Here is a 26,975-nt window from a genome sequence, read left to right on the forward strand (position 1 = left end):
TTTCCTTCTCCATCTTCACACTTCGCCACATCTTTGCACTGTGAAAATCCAGGGAAAGCACTATATCTCTCCCAGGAAGGTTAGCCAGCCTCCATAAAATAGGGAAACATCAGATACTAATGATTAGGAATTAAAATCTTCTTATATATGTTAGAATATATGTATAAAACCCTGATTCATTGTTCATTCTCTACAGAGCAGAATGTATACAGTGATACATAAAGACCATTATGGAGCTAAAGAGAATAATGTGCCCCATTTGGGGACTGTAGTAAATTATAAAATATGGCTAATTTATCCCTACCTCTGTCAGTTTAGTTCAGATAGATGTAAAATATTGGAATTGCTTGGGCAGTAAATACGCATAGTATTATGTGCATTGTGGAGGAAAGCATTGATTCTGCCACTGTAGGGGAAAATTGCTGCCCATGGTGCCTCTTTACCATTAGAATAGGTTGTTTATAGACTGAGCCACTCCTCTGGGACATTTAGGAACATGCAGGTATCCTCCTTGGCCTTTAATTGCCTAGGAGCCTTACCCTGTCAGGTGCTAACTACATTGTGTTTCCACTGAAGTCAATAAATACTGTAAAACATACCCTGTTAAGTCACTTGTCTTGTGCAATTACTTTTATGTTTTAAAATCTAAATTTATAAGACTTCTTTCCTCTTAGGTTTGTTCCTAATCCTTTACACAAGGAACTTACCTTTCTTTGTGGAACTTAACTGTATTTTCTCTTTCCAGTAATGAAACAAAACCACAGCTTTTATGAAGAATGTTTTTTTTAACTAACAGTGCAGGTTTTCCCAGCCCATGTTGATCTCTGTCTTATCCACAGACTTGTTCATTCTGCCTTGAAGGGAAATGTGAGCCAGATCTGTTGGGACAGAGCTCCATGCAAAGCAGTTTGGCAGAGGCACATTCACATTCTGGGTGTGGACCATCAGCAAAATCCATAGCAATATATTAGTATGGAAAGGAAAGGCTAGCAAAGTTCATTCCAGGTCATCAAATCCAGATCCTCCCTGTTGCCAAACACTATAACTTCTTCCCTAAAATGATTGATTTTCAGCTTGAAAGTCATTATATTTTCCTTTGTTTCTACCAGAGAACTGTTTCAGAATCTCTTGTGATTTAGGTATGCCCAAGTTCACATTCTTTTATCCTTACATAAATACATTTTTTGACTTTGAAGTACTTCTGCCTCTCTTACTGTTTTCCCTATATTTGTAGAAAGCTGTAATTTTCCAACTTTACTGTTGTTTTCATAGAAGAAGCAGATGTGTATTTACATGGCACCCCTCCAGTGATGTAGGTTATATATATTCCCTGCCTCAGAACTGCTATCCCCCAAACATGGGGAACCAGAGCTGTCTGAGGTTTCAGGTGAGATCTCTCTGTGGCTTTTCTTGAAGCACTCAAACTTCCCTCTTAGTGTTTCCTAGAGCCTAAGGTTGTATTTGCTTTATTCAGATCTATACAGTAGACATCATTCATTCCATGATGGGATAAGCAACACAGGTTTTTGCTGTTATTTCCAGCTGATGAGTTTCCATCTTCTACTTGAATTTCCTGATATTTGTCCCTGTGATTGGGACCTTGGACTGCTCAGTATTCTGTATTTCTTATCACGACTGCCCCTATATAGCCCTAAATAGCATTCAGCTTGACAAGCATGGTGTTTTAACTCTCTCACCTTGGTGTTTTAGCATCTCCCCTGATGGACAGTGCATCCCAACATCACATCAGCATTCACTAATATTTGACCAGGGTCAAAAGTGAACGACATAACTTGCCCTCAGGATTGATTGTTTGAACAGCTCTCTTCATTGTCTCCACTCAGCCCAATAGTTCCATTTCCTGCGACTCCTTGTCCTCTTCCCCCAAAGGCCTCCTCCCCACTTAACACTTCTTCAGCAGCTCCCAGTCTTTCCCAGACCGATGAGCAATGTTGTGGTGGTGGCGCCACGTGGTCACTCGGTCCCCAGTAGGTGGGAGTTACATATTACCCTTATGTAAAAATATCAATTATTTCAGTGTACAGAGGCAGCAGTCTGCACTGGTGTGGATCTATCTGCCTTTGATGCTCTGTTGTGCTGAACAGGGTGTTTTTAAAATATTATTCCTGTCAGTATTTGATCCAAGTGTCACATGCCACTGAAATCAAGCAGATGGCTCTTGCAGTTTAAAATTAAGAATCAATAATTTTAAAACCTTATTTTGAACCTGCTGTTTAAAGTGTCAGTTCTCATAGAATTTGGGTGTAGGGGCTGGCCTCTCCTTGGATGTGCCTGCTTTGCTGAGTGTTTTGCTCCTGTCTCAGTTACGTTCATTTCCCTTTCTGTATCCTTAATTCCCGAGGCATTGCTGCCCTCAGGTGTGTGCTCAAAGCCCTCCATATAGTAACCAACCTGTCAGCATGCTGCCACCACAGACCCCTCCTAAATTCTTTCTTCATCCTCCTCGTTTGTCTGTCTGACTGAGGAACTGCTCTTTAAAATAGTTTATTTTTTCCATTTGCTTTCTCAACTTTGGTCTTTTCTCACCTTAATGCTACACACCGGAAAGATGAGGTTTAATTCAAACTGAGCTTAGTCTTACTCACCTGAAAGATGAGGTTTAATTCAAACTAAGTTTAGTCTTACTTTCTCCAAAAGGATCTAAGCTGACCAAAGAGCCCAGCAGCTTTCCCAAGCACATCCTTATCCCTTATCAATCCTAAATCAGCCTGTGGGACCTCAATTCACCCTTGCCAGAAGGACAATAGATGGTTTCTGCTTAATTTAAGTTTCACTTTAATATTTTCTCTTCCAGTTTAGTGCTTAAGAGATACTAAAGTCATGGATAGACCTTGCTAGCTAACATTTACCTTGGATTTATAATCATGTGCAAGCCACAAATCCCCCATTCTTAGCAAAGCAGTTGAAGAAGATGAGTTGTTCATTTTAAAAGCATTACGAAAGGAATATTAACCATGTTTTGTTTTCCCTGCCTGACAGTCAGAGGTGGATCTAAATACTGTAGTTCTAATGGCCAACTCAGAGAAATGCCATGGTAATTTGTCTGCAAGTGGTTATGTAGGTTTTTTGTATGGCAGTTAAAAAATTTCCAGTCGGGATTTGGGATGTAAAAGATCCAAATTACAGATTTCAGGTTGTGTGGCAAGAAAGAGAAGCTCCTACAGTGAGGATGAAATTATTTCACCACACAAGGAAGTCTTATTGTACCTCTACTCTGTAGCTGTTCAATAGGCCAACCAAATTACTGTTCAGATGCTGAAAGTTAGGTCTTGAAAGCAAATGTTAAAAGGCGTTTGTAGTAATGTACTTGGAGTGCAATTTTAAATTCGGTTTGGTGTTTTGGTTTTTTGTTTATTTGTGTGATAGGCGAGGTTTCTATCTTGTTGGCTTTCTTTGTTTGTTTGTTTTTAATTACTTGACTGTGATATTCTAAAACTTTAGTTGAAGTCCTGGCAAGACTGGGGAAGAGAGAGAGAATAAGAAGTTGACATAAACCGAAGTTACCTGAGAATTTAAATGTAATTTAACACAGTTTTGTTGGACATTCTTGTTGGCTCCTACTATTTTTAAAACCACTTTGTGCATCACCAGTCACAGTTGAACAAACATTTAAACAAAAACATCTGTCCAGAGAAGCACAGACTTGAGCATCTTTCCCAGCAGAAGGCAGAGCTGTTCAGCAGTACAGGCAATGTTACTTTTCTGTATGTTTGGTAGTGATTTGGCTTTCAGGAAAATAGTGGTTTTCAGGTTAAACAGCACAAGTACCACCTTAGGTGTGAGTCATTGAGCTCTTTTGCCTTTTCCCGGCATTGGCTTTAATGTAAATTGTTCGAGGAAAATTGTAATGTAAATATGCCATGCCAAAGGCCGCAGCCCAGGAGAAACGAGGCTGCTGCAGCTCCATGTCCTGGGTCCGGCCAAGAAAATGTGTTCCCAGTGGGCAAACTGATACAGACCGTATATATACAGCACGCCCGTGTGTGTAGGCAGCTTAAGGTTAGGTTTTGTGATGTAAATATATAAATGCAGGGGCAAAAAATTATGCCAGCCCTTGAGAATTACAGAAGTCTCTGAGTACGTTGATACTGTTTTTGCCATTACGAGGAGTCACCGAGGTCCAGTGGGTGCTGATCGTCCTCACGGTTTACTAAGCGACTTCAGGGAAAGTCCTTTCGGGGCGATTAGAGCGTCTCGGGGAGCGGGGGGACACCCGGGATGGGGGGGACACCCCCACGGCGGGCGGACGAGCTGGCGGCCGGTGCCGCAGCCTGGAGCGAGCCGCTGGCAGGCAGCGCCCGGCCCGCGGAGCCGCGCAGCGCTGCGCTCGCCCGGGGACGCGCCGGCACAGCCGCGCACAACCGCGCACAGCCGCGCAGAGCAGCGCACAACCGCGCACAGCCGCGCAGAGCAGCGCACAACCGCGCAGGACCGCGCACAGCCGCGCAGAGCAGCGCACAACAGCGCACAGCCGCGCACAGCCGCGCACAGCCGCGCACAGCCGGCAGGACGGCGGGGCTCGCACGGCGGCCGGGAGGAGCCCAGTGCGGCAGATCCGGGAGTGGATCTGGGAGCGCTGCGGGACAGCAATCCGCCGGCAGCCAGCCGCGACCCGCTCGGCTTAAAGGCGCCATCCGAGCGGGAGCGCAGCACGGGGACCGCGCTCATCGGTGCCCGTGGATGCGGCACGGAGAGGAGAAGCCAGCGGCACCCCGGCTGGGAGCCCAGGCTCAGCCTCGTGTTTTAGCGCCTCTGCGGCTGTCGGTGCGAAGTTTGCAGCCCCGTCCCGCAGCCGCCCGCCCCGGCACTTCCCTGCGATGGCGCTGCTGGACGTGCCCTGCTGTGGGCAAGCCTTTGCCAGCCGGAGCAGCCTTTTCGGGAGAGGCCGGATCCAGCGGCGAGCGGCAGGGCGGGCAGCGCTGGCCGGGGGCCGGACCCGCCGGGCTCCGCAGCCGCCCGCCCGCGGCACCGTCCCTTCCCCGCTCCCGGCACAGCGACCCCGGCCCCGGCATCCCTTGGCGCCCCGGGAGGCATCGGGGTGCCAGGTGCCCTTGGCCGGTCCCGTGACATCCCTTTGTGCTCCGGGCCGGGCGGGAGGCTGTCCGGCGGCTGTCGGTCCGGTGGGCGGCTGTCCTGCCAGCATGGGCAAATGCTGCTCCACGTGCTTCCCCCCCTCTCTGTGCGAGGACCTGACGGTACTTTTGCCTCTTTTTTAAAGTCCTTTAGGGAAAGGGAAGGACGGTAGCGGTGATAGAGCGTGTGCTGCTGCTTGTCGCTGGGGTCGGTGGCGGATGCGCTTCCCGGGAGGCGGAGAGGGGAGCGATGCTCGGCTTGTTTGCACTGTGCTGATCTCCCCTTCGCCAGGAACAGGTCTAAGTGTCGCTTTCTCATGCACTGCAGTGCCTTACATAAGTTTATCCTGCAGTCCAAATGGAAGGGTTGCATGCTCGTGAAGCAAGGAGGGACTGCTGGCATCTTCTGTAGCAACAGTCGGTTTGATGCTTTGCTCTGCTTCTCTTACATTTTTAATAGCCATGTGGAGTACAAGTTTTAAAGGAAACTTGCAGAGAGTTTTAAAGTTTGAAGAGAGGTTATTCAACCTCTAGCTGTCCTAAAGTTTTACACTCCAACAGAGGAATGACCCTCCAGTCTAGGAGAAGTGAAACAAGACAAAACTACCTGTTTTCTTATGTTTGTGTGAATCTAAATCAAACACATTCCTAGGCACCAAAATGGGTCATGTAAGAAATGTCAGTGCAGAAGGTAGAGACAACAAAATGCTATTTTCCAACAACAGGAAAATAGCATTTGCAAGAGATGTTGTGGGACACCTTGAAAACATAGTTTTTCCCATTATTCTTCTGGAAACTTGCCTGGGGTTTATGTACAGAAGAGTGAGAAAATGAATATATGCATTTAATTTGCTTAATAGAAAATGTCTTGGCAGAAACACATGTTTGTGCAATGTATTTTGTTAGAGTTTGGCTTTATGGTATATTCATATAACTGTTACATTACAAACTGATAGTGTCTCCCATTTACTTAATGATAGTTCAAATATAGCTTGAGATATGCTACTAACTAGGTTAAGAAAAAATGTGTGGGTTAATATAAAACTTAGCAAAGTGCAGTCACTGTGGAATATCTAAGTGCTTGTAAACTTTAACCAAACTTTAACCTAAAGGGTGTTATGAAGAAGGATTGCCTGACAACCAGCATGATTGAACAGCAGTGTTAAAACACCTCTTTTTAAAGGAAGATTGTAGGTAATTTTGAGTATCAGCTGCAGTGGGATTCAGTTATTGCTTCTACAAGTGTCATCTGAAATATTTATTGGTACAATAGAATTCCCAACGTATATGATTCTCTCTCTGATTATAATATAATACATTGCCACAGGGAGGTCTGAATACAGCACAACAGTGACTAAGCACCATTTGCAGGTCAGGGAATTTTTTTTAGTATTTTGAAAGCTCTGCATGGAAGACAGCTGTTTTGGAGGAGCAGTTTTAATAACAAGTGCCACAGAGCATCTGTGTGCAGAGAGTTTTTAGGAGATACTGTGGAGAACTGAGAAGTGTTTGTACAGTAGAGACACGGTACATGCATTTGGATCTTAGAATATAAGCACACATGTAAGCTGGCAGGGTGAAGAGCCATGTCAGTTTGGGAAGGTAATTCCAGGCTCCCATGATTGCTTCCTAGCTGCTGCTGACTTCCTATGTGGGTCTGAGCAATTTTCTGGTGTTCCTTACCTGATCTGACCCATTTTCATTTCTATGATGGATCTACTATTACTTACCTATTGTTTAAAAGTACCTGGAGGTTTACTTAATTAGTATTTTTAATTCATTAATAGCTCTCAGTTAGGTTATAGCTGTCAGAGGAGAGAGACTCTAAGGCAAACCTCAAATCTGCCTCCCCATCCCTCAGTTATTCCTGGTCGAAGGTAGAATCTCAACTTGTCTCCCTGATGATGTTCCTTGAGGATGTCTACCTGTCATCTGAAGCTCCATGTAACTAAAGCAGAGCCTTTCATAGAACCGCAGAATTACAGAATAGTTTAGGTTGGAAGGGACCTTTAAAGCTCATCTAGCCTGAGACCACTGCAGTGAGAAGGGACATCTTCAATGAGATCAGGTTGCCCAATGCCCCATTCAGCCTCTGGCCACAAGCTTTCATCACTACCTCCTCTCTTAATCTGTTTGGGCAACGCCAGCATCTTGCCCATCCTCAGGTCCACATTATGACTTCTCCTACCAAGTTATTTTGTCTAGGTCCTTGCATGCAGTTATATCTAAATTCTGCTGATTTTTTTTTTAAGCTACGCTTCTTGGTTTGGCCATTGTTATTTAATTGCAAACTCCTGTTTTATTCCTGCACCTCTGCCTACCTGCTGACTACCTGCTTTGTTTTCTGTAGCTGTTGCACCAATGTAAGTCATGCCTCAGTCCATCCTCATCATATTTTGGGTTGAATGGAGAACTCACAGGTGTCTGTTTCACTTGCTGAAATGCTGTCCAACATCAAACCTTTAACAGGCAAAATATTGGGAGGTCTGTGTGCTTCAGAGCTCATGATAGGATAAAGAGTTGCTACTGTGTCTTCTATTCAACAGATCAGTAGGACAAACATATCATTCTGCCTGTCTTATTCTACTTTTGTTTCTGTCTGAAGAGATGGGACATATTCCAGGCACAAGACTTAATCATTATGTTGCAGAGTTCAGGAATGAGGAAGATGTTTTTCTTCATCTCCATCTTGAGTGTAATCTTATTTTATGAAAATTACTTCACTGTCAGAGTAATTTCTTGGGATGCAGCCAACAGAAGACCTTTGTCATAATTTTTCTAAAAAGTAATGCAGTCCATCATTCATAAAAGTACGTGAAAAGTAAATGTGACATTTTGATTTGTGCAAAATGCACTGTTTTGGTCTCACATTTTTGGGCATTAAAAAAGGGAATTCCAGACCACATCAAAGCAATATTTTTTCTTCCTTGCCATTTAACTGTTGCACTGGAAATGGTGGATATTTGCACAATCTCCTTACGGGGTCTCTGATCTTTTCACCTACTGAAAACAGGTGTGTACAGTCGATGAACCTTACTAAACCTGAGTTACATTTGGCCCTTGGATGCTCACCTGCAATGGCTCAACTCCAAGTGGTGACCTAGTAGAGAATCCCTGCAAGACTCCTTTGGTATGCTGAGCCTTAGTGGACACAAAAGGGCACCTCAACTCTTTGCTCTACTGCTTCTTACCTTGTCTTCTCTTTCAAATACTTTGTTGAGATAATTGATGAAGACTGATTAACCCAATGGGACATCCTCTTGACTTGGTTTCTTATCCATTTGTTTTGGGGAAGTTTTCCTTGTGTGCTTGTGAAGTTTTCAATTGCATTGATGTTTTGACAGTGGATGTAAAGGAATCTCAGCACTGAACGTGGTAGCTTTACATTCCAAAGTCAGATCCAGATTTGCCTACTGTAATGTTTGGTTTCCTTGGCTCTGGCATTCCCAGTTCCCTGGCTGCACTGACAGTGGAGTGCTGCTTATCTGCAGAGCCACACTGCTGATAACAAGCAGGGGCTCTTTTGTTTTGCACTGCTGTCATGTTTACAGTGTCGCAGGAACATGTGCAGGCCAAACCCATCGTGTCACACTGACAAAGCAGGTTCCAGTTACAGGAGATGTCAGGGATTTGTGAGTTCACTGCACATCCAGGAAATCATGAGGCTGACTTGATGATCAGCCAAAGCTGCACCTCGCTGCTCTTCCACAAGAGGAGGATAAGGACTCATGCTGTTGCTCTCCAGAAGAGCCCTCTGAGAAAGAGGGACTACTGGAGGCCTTGGCACTGAGGGCTACCCTTGTGCTTCTGATCTCCCAGGAAATATAAGGTCCCAAAGAGCAGACAGGAAGCTCTGACCAAAATAAAACACAGTGCAAGAAGTACTGGCAGAGCAGTAAAATGACAGCCAAGGCACCTGAGCTGTGCTGATCTGGCTGCCATGGAAGCCCCAGGGGCTGCTCTGCTCTGGAAACCACAGCCCCAGCGTGGTGGGAGGCAGGCATGACCCCCACTGCCCTGGTGGCTTGGTGCCCATGCTGGAGCTGGAGTTATGGGATAGCATGTTTAAGCTGGCACCATGGCAGTTCTCCACATTTTTGGAGAGGATCCCACCACCAAGTGTCCTCAAGGGAAGGAAAAACCTTAGCCAACATAAAACATCATGTAAAATGTAATATTTCTTATGGGGAATCAAAATTTTTTATGCTTTTCCTCCCAAAAAATGGGGGTTTTACCTGCTTTTAACAATCCCATTGAGTTTTGCTCATCAGTATGTGATGGCAACGATTTGTGCAGAGCTCCCTTGCTTTGAATGGCTTCTGTTTCAAAGAATGAGAGCTGGTAACTCAAGTGGGTGCTTCCCATCTCCAAGTCCTGTGTATCCCTGAGCACCCTCCTCCAAGGGCACCAGGCCTGGCAGTCTGTCAAGAGCACTTCTGAAAGTGACTCCAGTGAGTTAAACACACCATATGGGCAGATGCAATGATATTCTCCAAAAGGGGAAACCTTACTCCTGTAAGGCTGCTGGTTTGGGAATCTATGTGAAGGAATCTGGTTTTTTGCTATATCAGGCTGTATTTATCTGGACTTTTTTTTTTTTTCCCATAACTTTTTGACTAATTAAGAAAAAGAAATCTGTAAGAATCCACATAATTTTATTCTGAGCCTAAAGCAGTGGGTGAGGACTGGGCACTCTGCAGTCCTGGCACACGGCCCCCTGTGCATTACTCAGCAGGGTATGGAGCCAGGAGGAGCCACTGGGGGAGCCATGCCCTGCACTCCTGCTTCTGCCCATAACTGAATGAGAAAGATGCCCACATCATCTGGGGCTCCTCAAGCCGTCAAGGCTCTCAAATCAGTTCAGTTTATCACTCCATTTACAGCAAACTTTCTGGAATGGATGTAGTTTGGATCTGGTAGAAATCATCCCAAAAGGGCAGTATGTAAGGGATTAATTCAAAGTCCAGATTCTATTATTCTGGTATTACTAGAAATGAAGTTGTGTTACTTCTCTTAACATAGTTAAAAGTTAGGGGCAGGAAAAATACACAGAAACATTAAGTTCTGAATTTTTTTTCCACTTTCATTTCTGTAATATAAAACTGACTTGCTATCTTATCTGCTATGTATCCTGCAGCCAAAGTAATCCTGTCTGTGCCCTAGATTTTTATTAGCCTTGCTTGCTTAATACAGAAAGATTTAGTTCCTAGGACTCCTTTTAATTCAATTTACTGTTGCACTGCTTTTTGTATTGAATATGATTTTTCTGTAGTGTCCTTTAAGGATTCTTGACCTTTTCTAACCCGGGACATATTTATAGTAACCTGATCTAGTTTTATTAATCATTAGTGATCTTTCCAGCAGGGTACATTCCTTTGTCTTCTTTCTAATATGAATTCATGATACATCCCAATTTAAAGTGCCCATATGATTGAACTGCTATGCTGGGATTTATTGTACTCCAGTGGATGGAGATAAGAATTTTGTTTGTCAGTTTGCACAGCACTAGTCAGATATCTGCTGTCAAAGTCCTTGCATTTTGGTAATAACACCTTAACATTGCTCATGTAAATACATTTTAATTTTCCTTTAGCCAATTAATCTGTTTTACTCCTTAAATATTCAGATTTCTTTTGAGACTAGTCAAGGAAAGGGGCCCTAATAAATAAATAAATAAATAAATAAAATCACAGAAATAGATGTGGAGATGGCCATGAACATCAGGTTATTAGTGGTGTTTGTATGGGAATGCTCACCATGCATAAAATGGTGTGAGTACAGCAATCTGCTCTGTGAGTTTGACTCTGTGAATGTATTGATATGATTGGACGTGGCTAAATGCAGGCTTAAATAGATGAAAAAAATTTAACAGTTTTAATACATCCATCTTGTACATGCAGTCCAGCCATAAATGATACACTGACCACAAAATTATTAAAAAATAGAGATGTCTTTGTTGACACATAGGAGTTAACAGAGTATTCTGCACTGTTGTGTGTACAGGAGTGTGTGTACATGTACTCTTAGACATACAAGGTACTTGTAGCCCACGAGTTGTAGCTCCTAAGCTTGATTTAAAAACTGAATGAGTTCATTATAATCCCACTCCCCTCCCCTAAAAATCCCCTAAACCAAAAAAAAGAAAAAGTAGTATCTAATCTGCTTTACTAAATGAACATGTGAAAGTGCTTATCTGGGATAAACCTGGGTGCTATACATATTTTTCTCTCTTTTTCCTTAAACAGAATGAAAATGCCCTCGTGAAAATAAAGGAGTTAGGAGTCGAGCTTGAAAAAATCAGGGAGGAAGTTGGTAAGTAGTACAACAAAAGTAACAACAAAGTGATTTTCTCACTTTACATGAAAGCAGTTATTTTGATTCCCTGTGACCTGATCCTGGGGAACCTCCATGGTGAAATGTTTTCTGAAGCCCAGTGGCAAAGGGTTGTGTGATTGTGCAGGGAACCTTGATTTTACCTCTTCGCTGTGCAGATGAGTTCCTCACCACACACACTTGTGCATCATCTTTGCTATACAAATTGCTCTCCATGAATCCATAGCTTCTGTCCTCAAACACCAGCACTGCTGAGAAGAAAGCACAGTGTGATGAGAAGTGGGAGCTTGGGACCATTGCAGTGCACAGTGACTGGGAATGCATGAACAACCAGCTTATGAACATTGCTGTGTTTCACAGTTCAGCTACAAACCAAAGGACACCAAGCTCAGAATTTGCTTGTTAATATCTCTAAGATCTCTTGCTGGTTGAGAGACAGAAAGAGCAATGCATCCCATTTGGTCTGTGTATTCCCTGTATATCTGCATGCCCCTCTTTTCCTTTTGAGTTTCTGATCTAGACAGCAGAGAGAGTGTAAAGATACTGCCACTCCTGAGAGAGAGGGTGGGATTTTGCTCTGGCTTCAGCCAACAGGCTGAGTTCTTCTGGGCTTAAATCTCTCCAGAATGAATGTGATGTTGGGTTCATCTACCTCAAGGCAAAAGGAGAGCAGGACCACTGCATCAGGGCACACCTTGAGTACCAGCAGGTGTTGGAACCACTGATGACTGGAGCTATGAACAGGAGGGACCTCTCAGCTTTCCCTGCATGTGGGAAACCAGTTCCTGGGTCACCCATTAAGTACAGACTGTGTCAAGTGGCCAGCAAAGGGAGGCTCAGGCCAAACCCTTGTGGGATGGGCAGAACTGCAGATCCTCCCTGTGTTTTGCCTTCACCTTGCCTATGACAGCCCACTTCAGAAAAGCTGAGCACAGCTCTTTTCAGATGCCCAACATCTTGTGCTCCCTGCTTTGCCCCTCTGAAATGCTTTGGCTGCTTGTCATTTCATAAAGAGCTTTATTGTCCCCATGGCCAGTGTATACTGCAGCAATGGCAAAACAGGATTCCAGTTATTCCCCAATGCCTGCCTTCCTCCATCCTCTGCATCTCCACAGCTCTTACAGAAGAATTGTTGCCACTGGTGCTTTCTTCAGGCAGGGCACACCTGAAGTTCTCAGTTCAATAGCCACTTCTCATTTGAGAGCCCTACCTCAATCTAGCAGGTTGGGTTTGCTCATTTTCCTGAGTGCTTTTCTTAAGTGGTGGTGACATGGGAAGGAAAGAGACATTCAGTGCTGGAGATAAAGAGCTCTGCTTCCATTTACACCATGTTTGTACAGCTGAAATGAGCACACATCCCCAGTGGTTTTGCTGGAGAAGAGAACTTTGCCAGGGGTATAACTGGTGTCAGTTTGGGGGTCTCAGAGCAGCATGCTCAGTAACAGGAGATCCCTGCTCTGCCTGCCCTTGCACATGCAGCAACAGACACCTCCTCTGCACAAAGCTGAGACCTGGTGGCATGTGTGGGGACAGCTTTGGTAAGAACCACAGACACCCCAGGAAAGCACCCTGAGCTGCACTGCTTCAGAAGGGAGATAAGCTGGAGTTGTCTATGGGCTTTCTTTCTCAGAAAGGGAAAAGATGGTGTGACACAGTCCTTTCCTCAGGTCCTGTGGGCATGTGTAATGGAGAGGAGTCATTACAGGCCACCTCTTCCTCCCATCACTCCGGAAGACATGGAGGAGTGGAGGAAATCCTCTCTGTGCAACCCTGAGATAGCATGGCCAGCTAGAACCACTCCCACCAGGGACAAACAAAAAGATGAACATGTGCAGGTATTGCACTTCGGCAGAATGTGAAATAATTCATCAGCAATAAAAATCTTAGCATATATCCCTAAATATCCCTAGCATATATCCCATATCCTATTATGTATGGGAGGTAAATTATTGTGCTTTTTAGTATAAGTCAAAAATTGCTGCACAGTCTGTTTTCCTTTGGTATAAAATTACAAAACTTAATTTTGTGAAACAACCAATGTTTTAAATCTGTGGACAAGGCGAAATGGTAAATGAGAACATTTCTCATCAGTGCAGCTCTTTGCAGTCTCTAAACAGTCCAAGCTGAGGTTATTACTGCAAGCATGAGGGTGCTCCTGGACACATCCAGCCCACCTGTGCTATAGGAGGATTATTTTGGTCTCACTTTCAGATGGATCAGTGTGTTGTACAATATTGTGCATTATTGATGCAAATGAAGAATGAAACAGTCCTTTATTTGACAACAGCAATGTTGGATGATTCTATGAAGAAATTCAGAGAAAATCAGAGCATATTATTTTGACTACAACCAAGCTGTAGTTCTGACTTTCTTCCATTACTTTAATAAGTAAGTTTTCATTAATTTAAAAATAACCTGTTCAGTTAAACAGCATGGGTGTTGGTCAGAAATTCCTGATTTCTCATGTGTAAATTCACCATGTCAGACTCACTGATGTAAATGCCTGAATGAATCAGTAAAACAAGGCTGGACTAGCCAGATTTGATATAGGCAGTGAGTCCAACACTTAGTTGTTTAGCTGTAATTCAAAGTTATAATTTGGGTGCTGAATGTGCTTGGTTTTCACAGTGTGCAGTCTTTAACTTCAACAGAAACTGCAGAAATCTGCTATGCAAAGCAATGAAACTGCAACAGAGAACCCACTGTTCAGAAAAATAAGAATATATGTTTAAGGAAAATTCTTGTGGTAAATAAAACCATTGCTGAAGCAATAGCAGCAATGGACCATGTGTAAAAATAACTTAGGGAAACCTGCATCCTTCTGGAGCCAGGCAAAATACTGAGGTCAGACAACACTGCCCAGTCCTGTGAAAGTGTCACACCGCATCTGAAACCAGCATGGGTAAAATTGTAAAGTGATTCTCCCTTCCCAGACCTGGGGAGGAGCCTTGGCCTCTATAAACACTGAAGGACTTGCTATTTAAAGCAATAAGGTTTGCTCATGTATTTTGCTAGAAATAGCAAGGCTAGGAAAACATGACAAGCAACCGTTCTACACTCAAGAGACCGATTTTATAAATTATAAATATAAGCACTTTTCAGCTGCAACACTGAGTCTCTTTCAATAAAGAGGTTTTGAATACCAGCTGTTTCCCTTCAAACTAGTGGAAATTAAATGTCAAAATTACCTGCTCCTTCACTGTCAGACCAATGACATGAAGTGTGTTGAGAAGAGGTATGGAGATGCATAAAAAACCTGGATGAAGGAAAGGCAATGAGATGTCAAGTTTAAAATGTGTATTATCTGTGTTCTCAAGCATTTCAAAGCCAAAGCCTTTATGCCATCTCCTCCTGGATATGCTTCCCAGTCAGAGGATGCTTAACCTGAGTGTGGTGGCTGTGATTTGTCTGTGATTTTGGGGCCAAGGCTCAGGAAGAAGAGCCCATTTCCCATGTCAGAAGGAAACAGTCCCTCTGTCAGGCCACAAGGCACCAGCCCCAGTTCCCACAGAAGCTGCATCCAGAATGCAAAGTGCCAGGGCTGGGGAGGCTGCACTGTGGCTCTGACTGTGTGGTGGGGGAAGGAAGGTCAGTCCAATGGTGACATCTACCTTTCCCTCACCTCCCCAGCCCAGCCTGAAGTGGGTTTTGCTCATCTGTTGTGCACTCAGCGCTCAGGGAGTAGGGAAGATGCAGTAGCTGGTCTCATTTAACCCAGCACACTGCCATCCAGGAAAGGCCACCTTGTGTCAGAGTCATTTCCAGCCTGTGAGCAGCAATGCAGATCCTACAGAGAAAGAAAAAGAAAACCAGGGTGTAACTCTTCAAAACACATCAGTATTAGCTGTGCTCTGCTTGTCTTGTTCCATGTCAGTAATACATTCATGTAACTTTCCAGAGTAATTTTTTCTTTCTTCCACAAGAGTAGCTCACTTTAACAGTATCCCTGTCTTGATGCCTGAAAGATAAATTCAGAGTTTTCCAGCAGCATTAGCAGGTCACCTGTTCAGGCATCTGTTATGGGGTCCCTGCTGGAGATGACCCAGCTGTTTCACCAGGACCACACAGCTGGCTCCAGCAGGACAGGCTGTCCCAGCTGCAGCTGCAAACCGCTGGGCTCCATGGGTGCTGCCTTCTGCCGTGGCTGTCCCAGGAGAGCTGGGCACAAAGTCCATCTCCCTGATAAGAAGAGATTCAATTTTTCCTCAACACTTCAGTCCTCAGCCTCGTTTGTCTTAGTCTGACACTTATGATAGGGATCACTCCTTCCCATTAGAGGTGTTTAATATTCTGAATAGGGCAAATTGCCTCATTTTCTGCCTCCAGTAGCATTGTTGGGTGTATGGGGAACATGCCATGCAAGCTCACTTCCCCTGCCTCCCTCTTCCCTCCATTTTGCACCTGCATCAGGGTCTGATTTGTGAATAGTCTTGTATTTCAGGTTACAGGATGTGTTTCATGTGAACTTTCTTTTGGTTAGGGCATGTTTCATTTCCCAGCCCTCCCTGTGTGCTGGGTAATCTCATTAGAGAGGCCGGAGAGAGATGGGGTTCATTACATCCCCTATTTAAAGCCTGAGTAAGTTTGAATTCTACTGAAGGCAGAGCTGCAAGTACAACCCCTCCTGCTCTGGGATCACTTTACATGCCAAAGATAATAAAAAAGCAAAAAACAGGAGAGAGGGTTTAGAGCCCTAATCCAGACTGCCAGGAGACAAGATATTCCAGCTAATGTACCATTCCATTCTGGATATAAGGCAAGTGGGAAAGCCTTCTGTGTGCTGCCAATGAGGTGCTGAACTCACTGGTTCACTCTCTTTCAATCAGGAGCACACAACTTGACACGGACAGAGTCCCCCCACAGTGCTCCAGAAAATTCCAGAATCAGAACAGGAGCCCAGCAGTATTGTGTTTGCAGGGCACCCCAACAAAGGCAGGAATGATGCATCTGATTCCATGTTCTCAGAAGGCTGATTTATTACTTTATTATACTATATTATATTAAAGAATACAATACTATATTAAAGAACACAGAAAGGATACTTACTGAATGCTGAAAAGATAATAATGAAAACTCCTGACTCTTTTCAGAGCCCTGACACAGCTTGGCCCCCATTGGCCAATGAGTCCAAACAACTCACACCAGAATCCAATGAAACAATCCCCTATGGGTAAATAATCTCCAAACACATTCCAGATGAGCACAACAATACAGAAGAAACAAATGAGATAAGAATTGTTTTCCTTTTCTCTGAGGCCTCACTCGCTGCCTTTCAGCTTCCCAGGAGAAAAACCTTGGGCAAAGGGATTTTTTCGGAGAATGTGAATGTCACACAGCAGCGTTTCTCTGTCTGGACATACTGAGCAAATCTGAATATTGGTGTCCAGTAAGTGTGGAAGCAGAGCTCTAAATAGGGTGAAAAATAGGCATGTGGGGAAGGGAATGGTTAGCTTGGGTGTCCAAACTACTTGGCATGGGTGCACCTAACATAGGCTGTGGGGACAGCACTGGTAACTTGGACAAACTGTTGCTATCCTGGGAAAAATGAGCCCAGTCTGACACTGCAGCAGAAAGAGGTAGGAAGATACAGATATTGAACAATTATGTTGTCATAGGATTAATATGGGTTTGAAGCATTCAGCAGGAAGACAACTGCTCCCAATCCTCTGACTTGCAGTGCCACATGGGTCTGTGCATGGCATGTGCATCTTGAAAGGCAAGGGAAGGATAAATATGCAGTTTGTTCAAAAACCTGATCATCTTTCTAAATCAACTATGGGTCTAAATCAGAAAGAAGATCTAGCAGTGCTATTAGAAACCCATTTCTCCTTTAATATTCTGAATGTTATGGTCAGGATGATTTTAATCACTGCTTACCTGTTAGATCTTTACAAGTGAGCAAGCTTGCTCTGTAAATTTACTCTGGCTGATCTTGTCCATCTTGCATCAAGTCTTCAATATCTGGATTTTTGCAACTGTTCTTTAGCAAAGCAAATGGCTGAGGACACAGTGTTTGTGACAGTGCTTTCCTGGGACCTGGGGGACAATAAAGGTGAGGAACCAAATGGGGAAATGGACTGATTTTCCTTGACTTGATAGAACTGTTGGAAAACACTGGTGTGGATTCTGAGACATAGCCACTGGGTTAGTTCAACAGAGTAAAAATTTCACACTTTCTGATTGCCTTTAGTATCAGTCAGTCACTGCGCTCTCTGATGCCATGAAGCACACAAGATAGTGGTTTGAACACAAAAATATTTTAAGCAAGTGTGCATGAATGGATTTGAATGGTCCTTGCTGGAGCTGGAGACAGGCTTATGGGATGAGCAGCTTCGAACAGCTCGAAAATGGGATGTATGAGATACAAGTGGTCAGTCATACCCCTTGTACAACAGAGTGGGGAGAAGCACTGAGCTCATTGCCCTGCCAACAGGTCCAATGCCACTGCTTGCTCCAGGGCAGCGTGGGGACTGTGTGGTGGTGTTGTCTCCACAGAGCTCAACACAGCGCGATGGAAGGAGCTGCAGAGCGAGAAGGAGCAGCTGGAGCGGCGCTTCCAGGAGGAGGGGCAGCAGCTCCGCAGGCAGCAGCAGCAGGAGATGCAGGCCCTGGAGCAGCGGCTGCAGCAGGAGTACCAGGCCAAGAAGGAGAGCCTGCAGGAGCAGCACAGGCTGCAGCTGGAACAAGCCAAATTGCAGCATCAGGATCAGGTCAGTCTCCACCTGTTGCCTTTGAAGAGTAGTCCACTCTAGTCCTGATTGGGTTCAGGTAATGAAATACATTGAACACTCCAACATGAAGACACTGGTAATGAGTTATGGGTGGGAAAATGTCATCCTGAATATCTTTACTGCTCTTTCTCCCTATTAGTTCTACTGTTTCTTCCATACACTAGTCTATTACATTGCCATGGCTTGTCTTCACATAATGACAATAAAAATATTGCTGATGTTTTACAATAAAAATATTAAGATTAGCTCTGCTGCCCACACATACCTGCTCCTCAACCCACCTCTTTTAGTCAATTTATGACTAAAACCAAGAGTTATAAGAATCTGTACCACACAGGTAAGGCCAGCAGAGCCGGCCCATTGTTATTTGCTAGTTAAAGGGCAACACAGTGAAGCGATAGCAACCATGCAACACATGCTGCCTAAACATCAAGCACATGATGCACTCCAGATCCCCTGATTGCTGCCCCACCACTCAGCCTAATCTCTTGGACTGTACATCCCAAGTGTTTCTCCTTGCTCTGCTTTCTACGTGTAGGCAGGAGTGTTCTCAACAGCAGCTGCTTTTGTCTGGTTTTGTCAGAACAAACACTGGAACTCAATGCAACTGGGTTGTTTTGTCCTGGACAAACTACCTATTTCTGTTCATGAACTGATTTCTAAAGATGTATTAGAAGGTGCTGTCAAATAGGTCTTTATGTGCTAAATCAGATTTCTAAAAATACTTCTCTTAAATGGTTAGAATATATGCTGAGCCATGTCTTTTGGTTCTCATTTCAGTTTATGCAAGTTGGTTTCCTTTCAATGCCCTTCAAAATTTCTGCTTTTCTTTCTGATATGAAGGAGGGGTTATGTTCCCAAAAGCCTTGACAATTTTTTCCTTTCACTGTGTCAGTGTGTCAGTCTGCCTGGTAGAATATGTTGGCTCTAGCTGCAAAGGCTTACCTCCCCTGGCTCACCTGACAGCAGCATTTGTGAAGGAATTTGTTCATTTTTTGCTGAAATAGATTATAGCTCAGCTCTGCTCTCTTTGAAGTGTTTCTGTGAGCTCTCGGGACCACAAGAACAGATGTTGATTCTTCTCCTGCCAAGCTGATCAGTGCAAGAAAGCTGTTCAAAGTCATTGTAGGACTTGACTAGAAGTGTGCTTATTTTTCTCATGTTTTCATCTGTTGTTACTCTATTCATCATCACAGAGGAGCAGTGGAAACACATCCTTCCCTCTGTGGGGCAAATAGTTCTTGGTTCGCTCCAGAGCTCTGTGTTCCCTGATTGCTGAAAATGACACAAACATTCCTCTCCATTGCTTAGATAGTGCCTCTGTGACCCTAGTATCTCAGAGCTTTAGCCCACATTTTCAATTCACAGTTCAGTTAGCATGATGAGTTTTAGCAGGTTTTCCCTTTGAATTCCTGCTCTGCTGTGCACCCATCCTGTGCTGAGCCCTCTTGGGTCAGTGGGGGCTGACAGGCCATGCTGGGAAGCTGCTCACCAACGTTTCTTGGCCAAGGAAATGGAGCTCTTACACTGCATATGAGAAGAGCCTCGTGCTTGAGCTGCCCATCTGCATGAGGGGGATTTGAATTTGCATTCTTGAAGGCATTAACAATAGCAAAATCCTTCTGACCATGGATCTGCGTGTATTTCTGTATCCATAAATCTGATTTGGAAGCTACTCATCCCACTTTCATGGTTTCCAGTCACAGCTTAACCTTCCATGCTGTGTTGCTTCAGTCACCACTTAGTTCACTACGAGATAGCTGTTATTTGTTTGGAGACACAGTTCCTGTGTCAGGTTTTGGAGGTTCAGCTGTCTCTGAGGAGGTAGCAGAGCATGAGAGCCAAACTCCTCACAAAATGATCTTGTGTGCCAGTGCATGCTCACATCTCCTTGCAGCTAAAGGCAGAATTGCAAAGTAAAGGCTGTGATCTGTCTCGCCAGTGTTTCTCACTTGAGGTGCTCAGCTCAAGCTGTTTTGCCCAGCAGCTTGCTGAACTTCTCCCACTAGAGCTCCTCTTGATTTTACTTTATTAAGCCTTAAAAATCCCAACTGAGGTACTTTCCATAGCCAGAAATAAACATGACTTGTGTTAAGTGAGGTGATCAAGCTTCCAGAGTAAGTTATTAGCATCCAGGAGAGCTGCTTCCCAGTGCCAAGTTGACTATCTGCCATGGAAAGCTGCAGACAGGACATCACTCTGGAAGATTAAAGAGAGCCATTTGCAATGTGGATATGAAACACACAGAAGGCAGAAAAATCCCTGCAGATAATTTGGGACATATTTAATTGGCTTTATAGATAAATAGCTTGTCAAGGATGGTGGCAGCAAGGGGAGACTCCTTCACCTTCTTTGGGCATAATCATTCCTAGGGGGGCTGTTCAGCTGAGAAGCAATTAGAGTACAAACAAAGGCTTCAGCAGGGGTGGGGTAAAGAACATGGCAATGCTCATGAGGCTTCAGCTTGCAGACATCATATACAAGGATGCTGTGCTCTGGGAAAAGCCAGGTGACAGTCCTTACCCCATTAGGAGCCCTTTGAGTCATCTGCCCCACCTTTCTCAGCTCTGTCTTGCAATACATCATCAGGCTGAGCCCCCATTATTTTGCAAACAGTTTTTCCCCACTGAGTTGTCTCCCACATTATTATGAAAATTAGTTTGGATAATTTTAAATTCCATGTTAGATGCCCAACTTTCATTTGAAGTGCATATTTTCTCCAGTATGGTTGGAAATTTGGCTTCTGGTGGGTTACCTAATACATATGTTTGACAACAAAAAGCACTGAAATAACATTTATTCAAGGCAAACTCAGATGAAATAAACTTCTACCATTATTTACACAACTGTAAGCAAATAAAGCTGTTTAGGGTCAAGTCACTTAGCCATGAACAGAACAGCTGTTTCACTGTAAATGTAAAATAGTTTGATCCTCTGCCTTGCCAGATATCACAGATAATATTGTGTTAAATGTATGGAACAAAATCACTGTGGTTACAAACCCCAGAAAATCAAATTGATGCATTGCATTCAGAAAATGCTCTGGACCACTGACTCAATCTTCATCAGGATTTCTTATTGTAATTCCTTTAATGATTCATATCAAAAGACCATCATTAGGGATCTCACTTTGCCTTTAGCCAAGTCTAGTAACAAACCATGCACTGAAGGAGTCGCAAACCCAAAGGGTGCTCTGGGACACAGCCCTCTTCCAGCTGCACTCCTCACTCCAACCATGGCCATGGGCTCTGTGGACATTGTTATAAGTTAGATTAATGGAATGTCGAGACTTCTGAACATTGAATAAACAGCATCTCCACCTAAGGGCTTTTTCACCTTTTGCTTTCTTATGTACCTCTTCATCACCTCTTCATCTCCATTAAGCTAAAAAACAAAAAATGCCATCAGCAGCGACGACGCACTACCACTCAAGGCATCAACATGGCAAAACTGGCTCAGGTGCTGCAAGTGTCACATTCAGTAGGTCCCTTTGCTGTCTCCAGCTCACTGGAGCTCTCCAGCAGAGGCTTGTCAGCGTGCCACAGCCTAACCATGTGTCCATGTCTGTGCTCGCTGTTGCTGGAGCAGGTGGAAGATCTCACAGCTGTACATGAAGCTGCAATGTCACAGCTGGAGAATAACCACATAGTGGCCATTACAGTCCTGCAGGATGAGAATGACTGCAAGATTCAAGGTAAGCCAAAGACGACCCAACAGCTACACAGCTGTTCCAGAGCAGGAATTAATGCTGTAGTGACACTGTGCTTCTTTCTCCAGAGCAGATTACACAGAAAATTTGTGTTGATCTAGTGCTTTCACGTGGGGTGGACCACCAGTTTCATTCTAGGGCAGAGGGAGAGATGTCTGTAGTCTACAGCATCTAACTTTGACCTGAAATTATCTGAGGGGGGTCTCTGGGTCAAAGATAAGGCTTTCTCTATGTGTTGCTGAAAATAGAATCCAAATTCCACATCACTTCTCACACAATGCTTTTTCAAGAGCCTAATCCTCAGATGCTCAGGAGAATAGAGCTCTTGGGACATCTCTGAATTTAGGTACTTAAATACCCACAAGTGCTTCTAAAAACAAGACTCATGATTTCCAGTAGCAAACTTCTGGCCATGCTGAGCAGACTAAAGCCTTTTGAAGTGCAAATCTGCACCCCAGCTCTGTTACCTTTATTTTGTGGTAGAGTTTGGCCACAGGATTGATGCTGCAGTCAAAGCTCTTCCCTCCCTACCAGTTCAGTGTCTAAACATTCGCCTTTGAGCATGCTTTGGCTGACATTTAACAGTAATCTGTACAATCTCCCTATTTTTTCCTATATTTTAAATATCTCTAGTAGGTTTTCCCACGTTTCCCAGACCACGCCATATTGCTTAGCTCTGCGTTGTGTCAATTAGAGACACGGTCCAGAGCATAACATGAACTGAGAACAGTCTATTCTCCTCTCTCATGGGCAGAGAAGGTATCTAGAATAGCATTTGTAAATTAATATACACAATTTTGAAAATAAATAAGCAAAAAGCTGATTATTACTTGAGGATAATCTTATCTCTCTGGTTTTTAGTATTTTCTGATGATAAAATTCAAAGTTGTGGTACATCAAGGGTCTGGTGGCTGAAGTTTGTGCTCCCTGCTCCTGGTGCGGGTGTGAAATGCCCTCCTGTGCCTGGAAAGGCACTGCAGCCACTGGAGCCATGTGTCACTTTGTCACACATGGCTGCTGGGACTGCGGCTGCTGAGCAGAAGCCATGGCCTTGGCAGGGAAAACACAAAAAATAGTGTCCATACATTAAAAAGACTGCTGCTACTACTGCACTGAATCATGATTTTATGCCATTGCTCTAGAGATTAAACTTTATTTCACTTTGTTTATTACACTTTTGGTAATTAGTACGCCCAGGGTGAGTTATTCTAGCAGGAAAACTTTTAATCAAGTCTTCTCTGTCTCACTACTGGACTAAACCTCTTAGCTCATCTACCACAGCTTGGGGAGAAGCACTGTCCTTTGTATTTCTGCGTCTCAGGTGGCGGCCCTCCTCTCTATCCCCCCAAAGAAATTGCAACCCAAGCTTTTTAATGTATCCAATTTTAAATCCTTTGATTTAGGGTTTCTCACTCTGAACTGGTAAATGGCCCATTGTCAGACTGACCCTTTTCAGATCAGAGTGCCTGGGAACTGAGAATTCTGAGCAGTTCTGAAAAATCAGAATCTGGCCATGTAGAAACAGAGGTATCTGCAAACAGTGAAAGATCAGGGAACTCTGATTTTCAGAACAATTTACCTAAGGTCACAGAGCATATTGCTACCAGTTTCCTATTCCATGTCCTAAAATTGCATCCCAATTTGCATGTGGCTCACAACGTGTGCTCTCAGACCCTGGTTTGCTGGACTTCACTCAGTAATTCATGTCTGTGTAACCTCTCTGTGTAACCAGAACTGAATACTGCTCACAAGCTGGAAAAGGCACAACTGGAGGAGACTTTTGAGAAGCTGCGTCTGTCACTCCAGGTGAGCAGTTTCTTTGTTTCCCACCCTGTGATGTGCAGGGGAGCAGCCCTGGGCACGCTGCCCTCTGCCAGCACACCAGGCTCCTACCAGCTCTGGTACCTCCTGTGCTCTGCCTGTCCAAACTGCGATAGAGCAGCAAACCCTCAGGATCTTCCCTCCCCCTGGGCTGGTTCACAAGAGAGAAAACTTAAAGGGACTTAAAGGCATCTGGATAAAGAAAGAAATGTCTTTTTGACCCTGCTGTCTGCTGGCAAATTTGAGCTCTTCCCTGCTGGATGGGGAGAGCTCTGGCACCTGCAGTGGCTGTGAGCATCACCCTGTCTGCATGGTACATGCCAGCTGGCACGCCCAGGGCTCAGAAACAGCGACATCTCCCAGCCTGGCCCTGAGCCTGGGTCTGTGCTTTCGCCTCCTCCTGCTGCCTGAATGTGGTAAAGCCGGTCCCATGCTGCAGACACAGCTGCAGCCCCAGCGGAGGGCAGCGCAGTCCCTGCTGTGCGCTGCCCCAGGGCTGCCCTGCTGTGCAGCCAGGCTGTGGGTGGGCAGGTCAGCCCTGCACATCGCAGTTCCCACTGCACATCCCAGTGTTTAACACCAAGGTCAGAGTCGTCTAATCCTTCTAAAAGCTCCGTGCTCTTCTCACTCGCTAGATGAAGAAATCACAGGGAGTGGAGGGCAGAACTGTGCCCCTGTGACACAAGCTAAGGTTGGAAATGTGTGAACAAGTAAAGATGCCAGAGCAATTAATGCAAGCCCTGTTTGATTTCCCAGGCAGAGATGAACTGCAATTTTTAAACGCCCTGGCTAGCAGATATTGTTGCACTGCTACAACAGCTCGAGGCATGTCAGCAGTTTTGCAATAAGGGCTGATGTAATGTTCCAGACAAGAAATCACAACTGTGAAAGATAAAAATACCATCTTCACAGCAACTGTGGATTTTACAGGTGTTGGATAGGCAGAAATGCCTTTGATGGTAACAGAAATATGATTGCTTAAAATAACATGTTGTTCCCATATATAGCTCTGAGATGAAATGATGATCATTTGAATTCCACACCACTAACTCATCATTGCATGTTACCATGTTAGAAGCTTAGAAAGGGGAAGGAAATAGGTATCTCCTGCCTCATTTGGACTCTAAGGACCACACAAATGCATGTGATATAAATGCCAGCTCTGCCAAGGAAGGACATGTCTGTTGTCATCCAGCACAAGGTGATTTAGCATCAGCCACAGGTGTTTCAGGGATTTTGTGATTCCAAGTGGCCTGATATAAAAAAAATATCACCTTACAGGGGTGTCTGAGCCTTATTTAGCTTCCCTGATAAACCACTGCCTGGTTTGGCAGTACAGACTGACCAGTATGAGTGTGAGAGGGCTGCTAACACAGCTGATGTGTTAATTGGTGTGTTTCCCCCCCAGGACCAGATAGACACCCTCACCTTCCAGAATCAATCTCTAAAGGCCAAAGCAGACCGGTTTGAAGAGGCTCTGAAGAAAAACACTGAGGAACAGCTGAAGGTAGGTGACAACTCTAACTGTACAGGCATCAAGATATATGTTTCTAAGTATTACACATCACCTGATTCAATGAAGAGCAATTGGATCCTCATTCCAGGGGCAGGGGGCAGGTCCCAGCTGAGACCCTGAATATTGAGCTCTGAGGAAGAGTCATGAATCTTAGCCATAGGGGTGTCAAGGAGAAAATATCAGGGGTCAAATGGGCTGCAGGGGACCAGGTCCAGGCAGTTTTCACACCACTGATTCTCCTAAATAACAGGGTTACATGGAGGAATCTCCGTCTTATGGCTGAATGTGTATGTATGGCTGACATATCCAAATCTCTGATATATTTCCTAGATTGTGCGAGCTCCATATCTACACTTAGAAAAAGATCTGAAGAGCTTAAAACATGTTCTGGAAATGAAGAACCTCCAGATTCACCAGCAGGAGAAGATGATTATGGAGCTAGAAAAACAGGTGAGTTGTCATTTTTCCTACAGAGGAGACATCACAGAGTTAACAAAGGAGAAGTTTGGTTACAGCAGATGAACTTAAGAGAGGTGAGTACCAACATAAGGCTGGGGCAAGACACAGTCAAAGAGGTTCACATCCATCAGTCTGGATTGCTTCTTCACACAGTACCTGCTCAGCATGTTAGGTTATACAGGAGGTGAGTGGTGGAGGAAGAATGGGGAAAAGAGAAATTTGTGGCAGGGTACACCAGCCTGCACCATATGCCCCTGCAGGAATCAGGGTTGGAAAGGGCACATGGGGGAAGGTTGAGCCATGGTGAGTCTTGCTGCTGCTCCTGCAGGCATTTTGGGAGCCATATGTGGTTTAGCAATACTCAGCAAGCAGTTCTTAGCAAGGCTTGCTCTGGAAGAGGTCTCTCCAGCCCTCCAGTAATGCTTTTCTGCAGGCTATGCTGTTTTCTCCTTCTTTGCTTGTGGGATTCCCTAATGAAGAACTCCCCAGTTCACCATCAATTACATTTTTTGTGGGAAAGGGGATTCATTTTGTACAGAATAACCTGCAGTGACAGTAAAATACAGTGTGGTGACAGGATGAGGCAATACCTCAGCTGGGAGCTGTGGCAGCTGGTTCAGCACAGCATTCAGCAAGATTTGTTTCCATTTACAGGGAAATTTGAGAACTCTGGTGATTATTTTGCTGAACAGATGCTTTAGTAAGTGGATGCAGAGAAAAGTGCCTTTTTGCAACTGAGGCTTATTATCTCTGCTCCTTCCAACGTGCTACTCTTGGAGCTAAGCCAGGATTTGGAAACACTGGGGAAAAAAAATCCCAAACAACAGCCTATATAATTCCTAGTCCTTCAGATGCTTTTGCTCATTAACTGCATGTGAGTGCACAGTCCTGTTCCTGCCCTTTATCACAGCAAAAACACTGGGTCTGCTGTGGCCCAAAGGCACAACTGCTTTCCATTTCAAGATACACCTTTGGAAGTGTCAGAGCACCTACAGGACATCTCCAAATGCTCTGGAGCCTCACAAGGGAGCAAGAGGGCATTTCAAACACAGGGTCAGCCTTGGCTCCTTGGCAGCTGAAAGGGAGGCTGGAAATGCAGGTGGCATAGCTGCTACTTGTGAAAACTATTGAAGAAGCAGAGAGGGAGCCCATGATGGTGATTCCTCTCTCAGTGCATTTCAAAACAGGGACAGAATCCATGTGCTGCTCTAACAAAATTAACTGGGACAGACCAGAATATCTGAGAATCAGGAGTATCCTTTACAATTACCTGCACAGACAAGAAAACACAACCTAAAACTAATGTCTCCACC

At 44.5% G+C, this 26,975-nt stretch overlaps 1 protein-coding gene across 1 annotated transcript in view; it reads left to right on the forward strand.

Annotated features, from left to right (window-relative positions):
* The window catches only part of MTUS2 (microtubule associated scaffold protein 2), a 159,717-nt gene that overhangs the window by 127,332 nt on the left and 5,410 nt on the right, over positions 1-26,975 (forward strand). Inside the window, exons 7-12 of the mRNA XM_058800039.1 lie at positions 11,339-11,405; positions 17,922-18,136; positions 21,746-21,851; positions 23,599-23,672; positions 25,096-25,194; positions 25,534-25,653. Of these exons, the coding sequence (XP_058656022.1) occupies positions 11,339-11,405; positions 17,922-18,136; positions 21,746-21,851; positions 23,599-23,672; positions 25,096-25,194; positions 25,534-25,653 (681 nt within the window). The remainder of the gene's footprint in view (positions 1-11,338; positions 11,406-17,921; positions 18,137-21,745; positions 21,852-23,598; positions 23,673-25,095; positions 25,195-25,533; positions 25,654-26,975) is intronic.

The sequence above is a fragment of the Ammospiza caudacuta genome, chromosome 2, assembly GCF_027887145.1.
Source record: "Ammospiza caudacuta isolate bAmmCau1 chromosome 2, bAmmCau1.pri, whole genome shotgun sequence".
Classification (NCBI taxonomy): Eukaryota; Metazoa; Chordata; class Aves; order Passeriformes; family Passerellidae; genus Ammospiza; species Ammospiza caudacuta.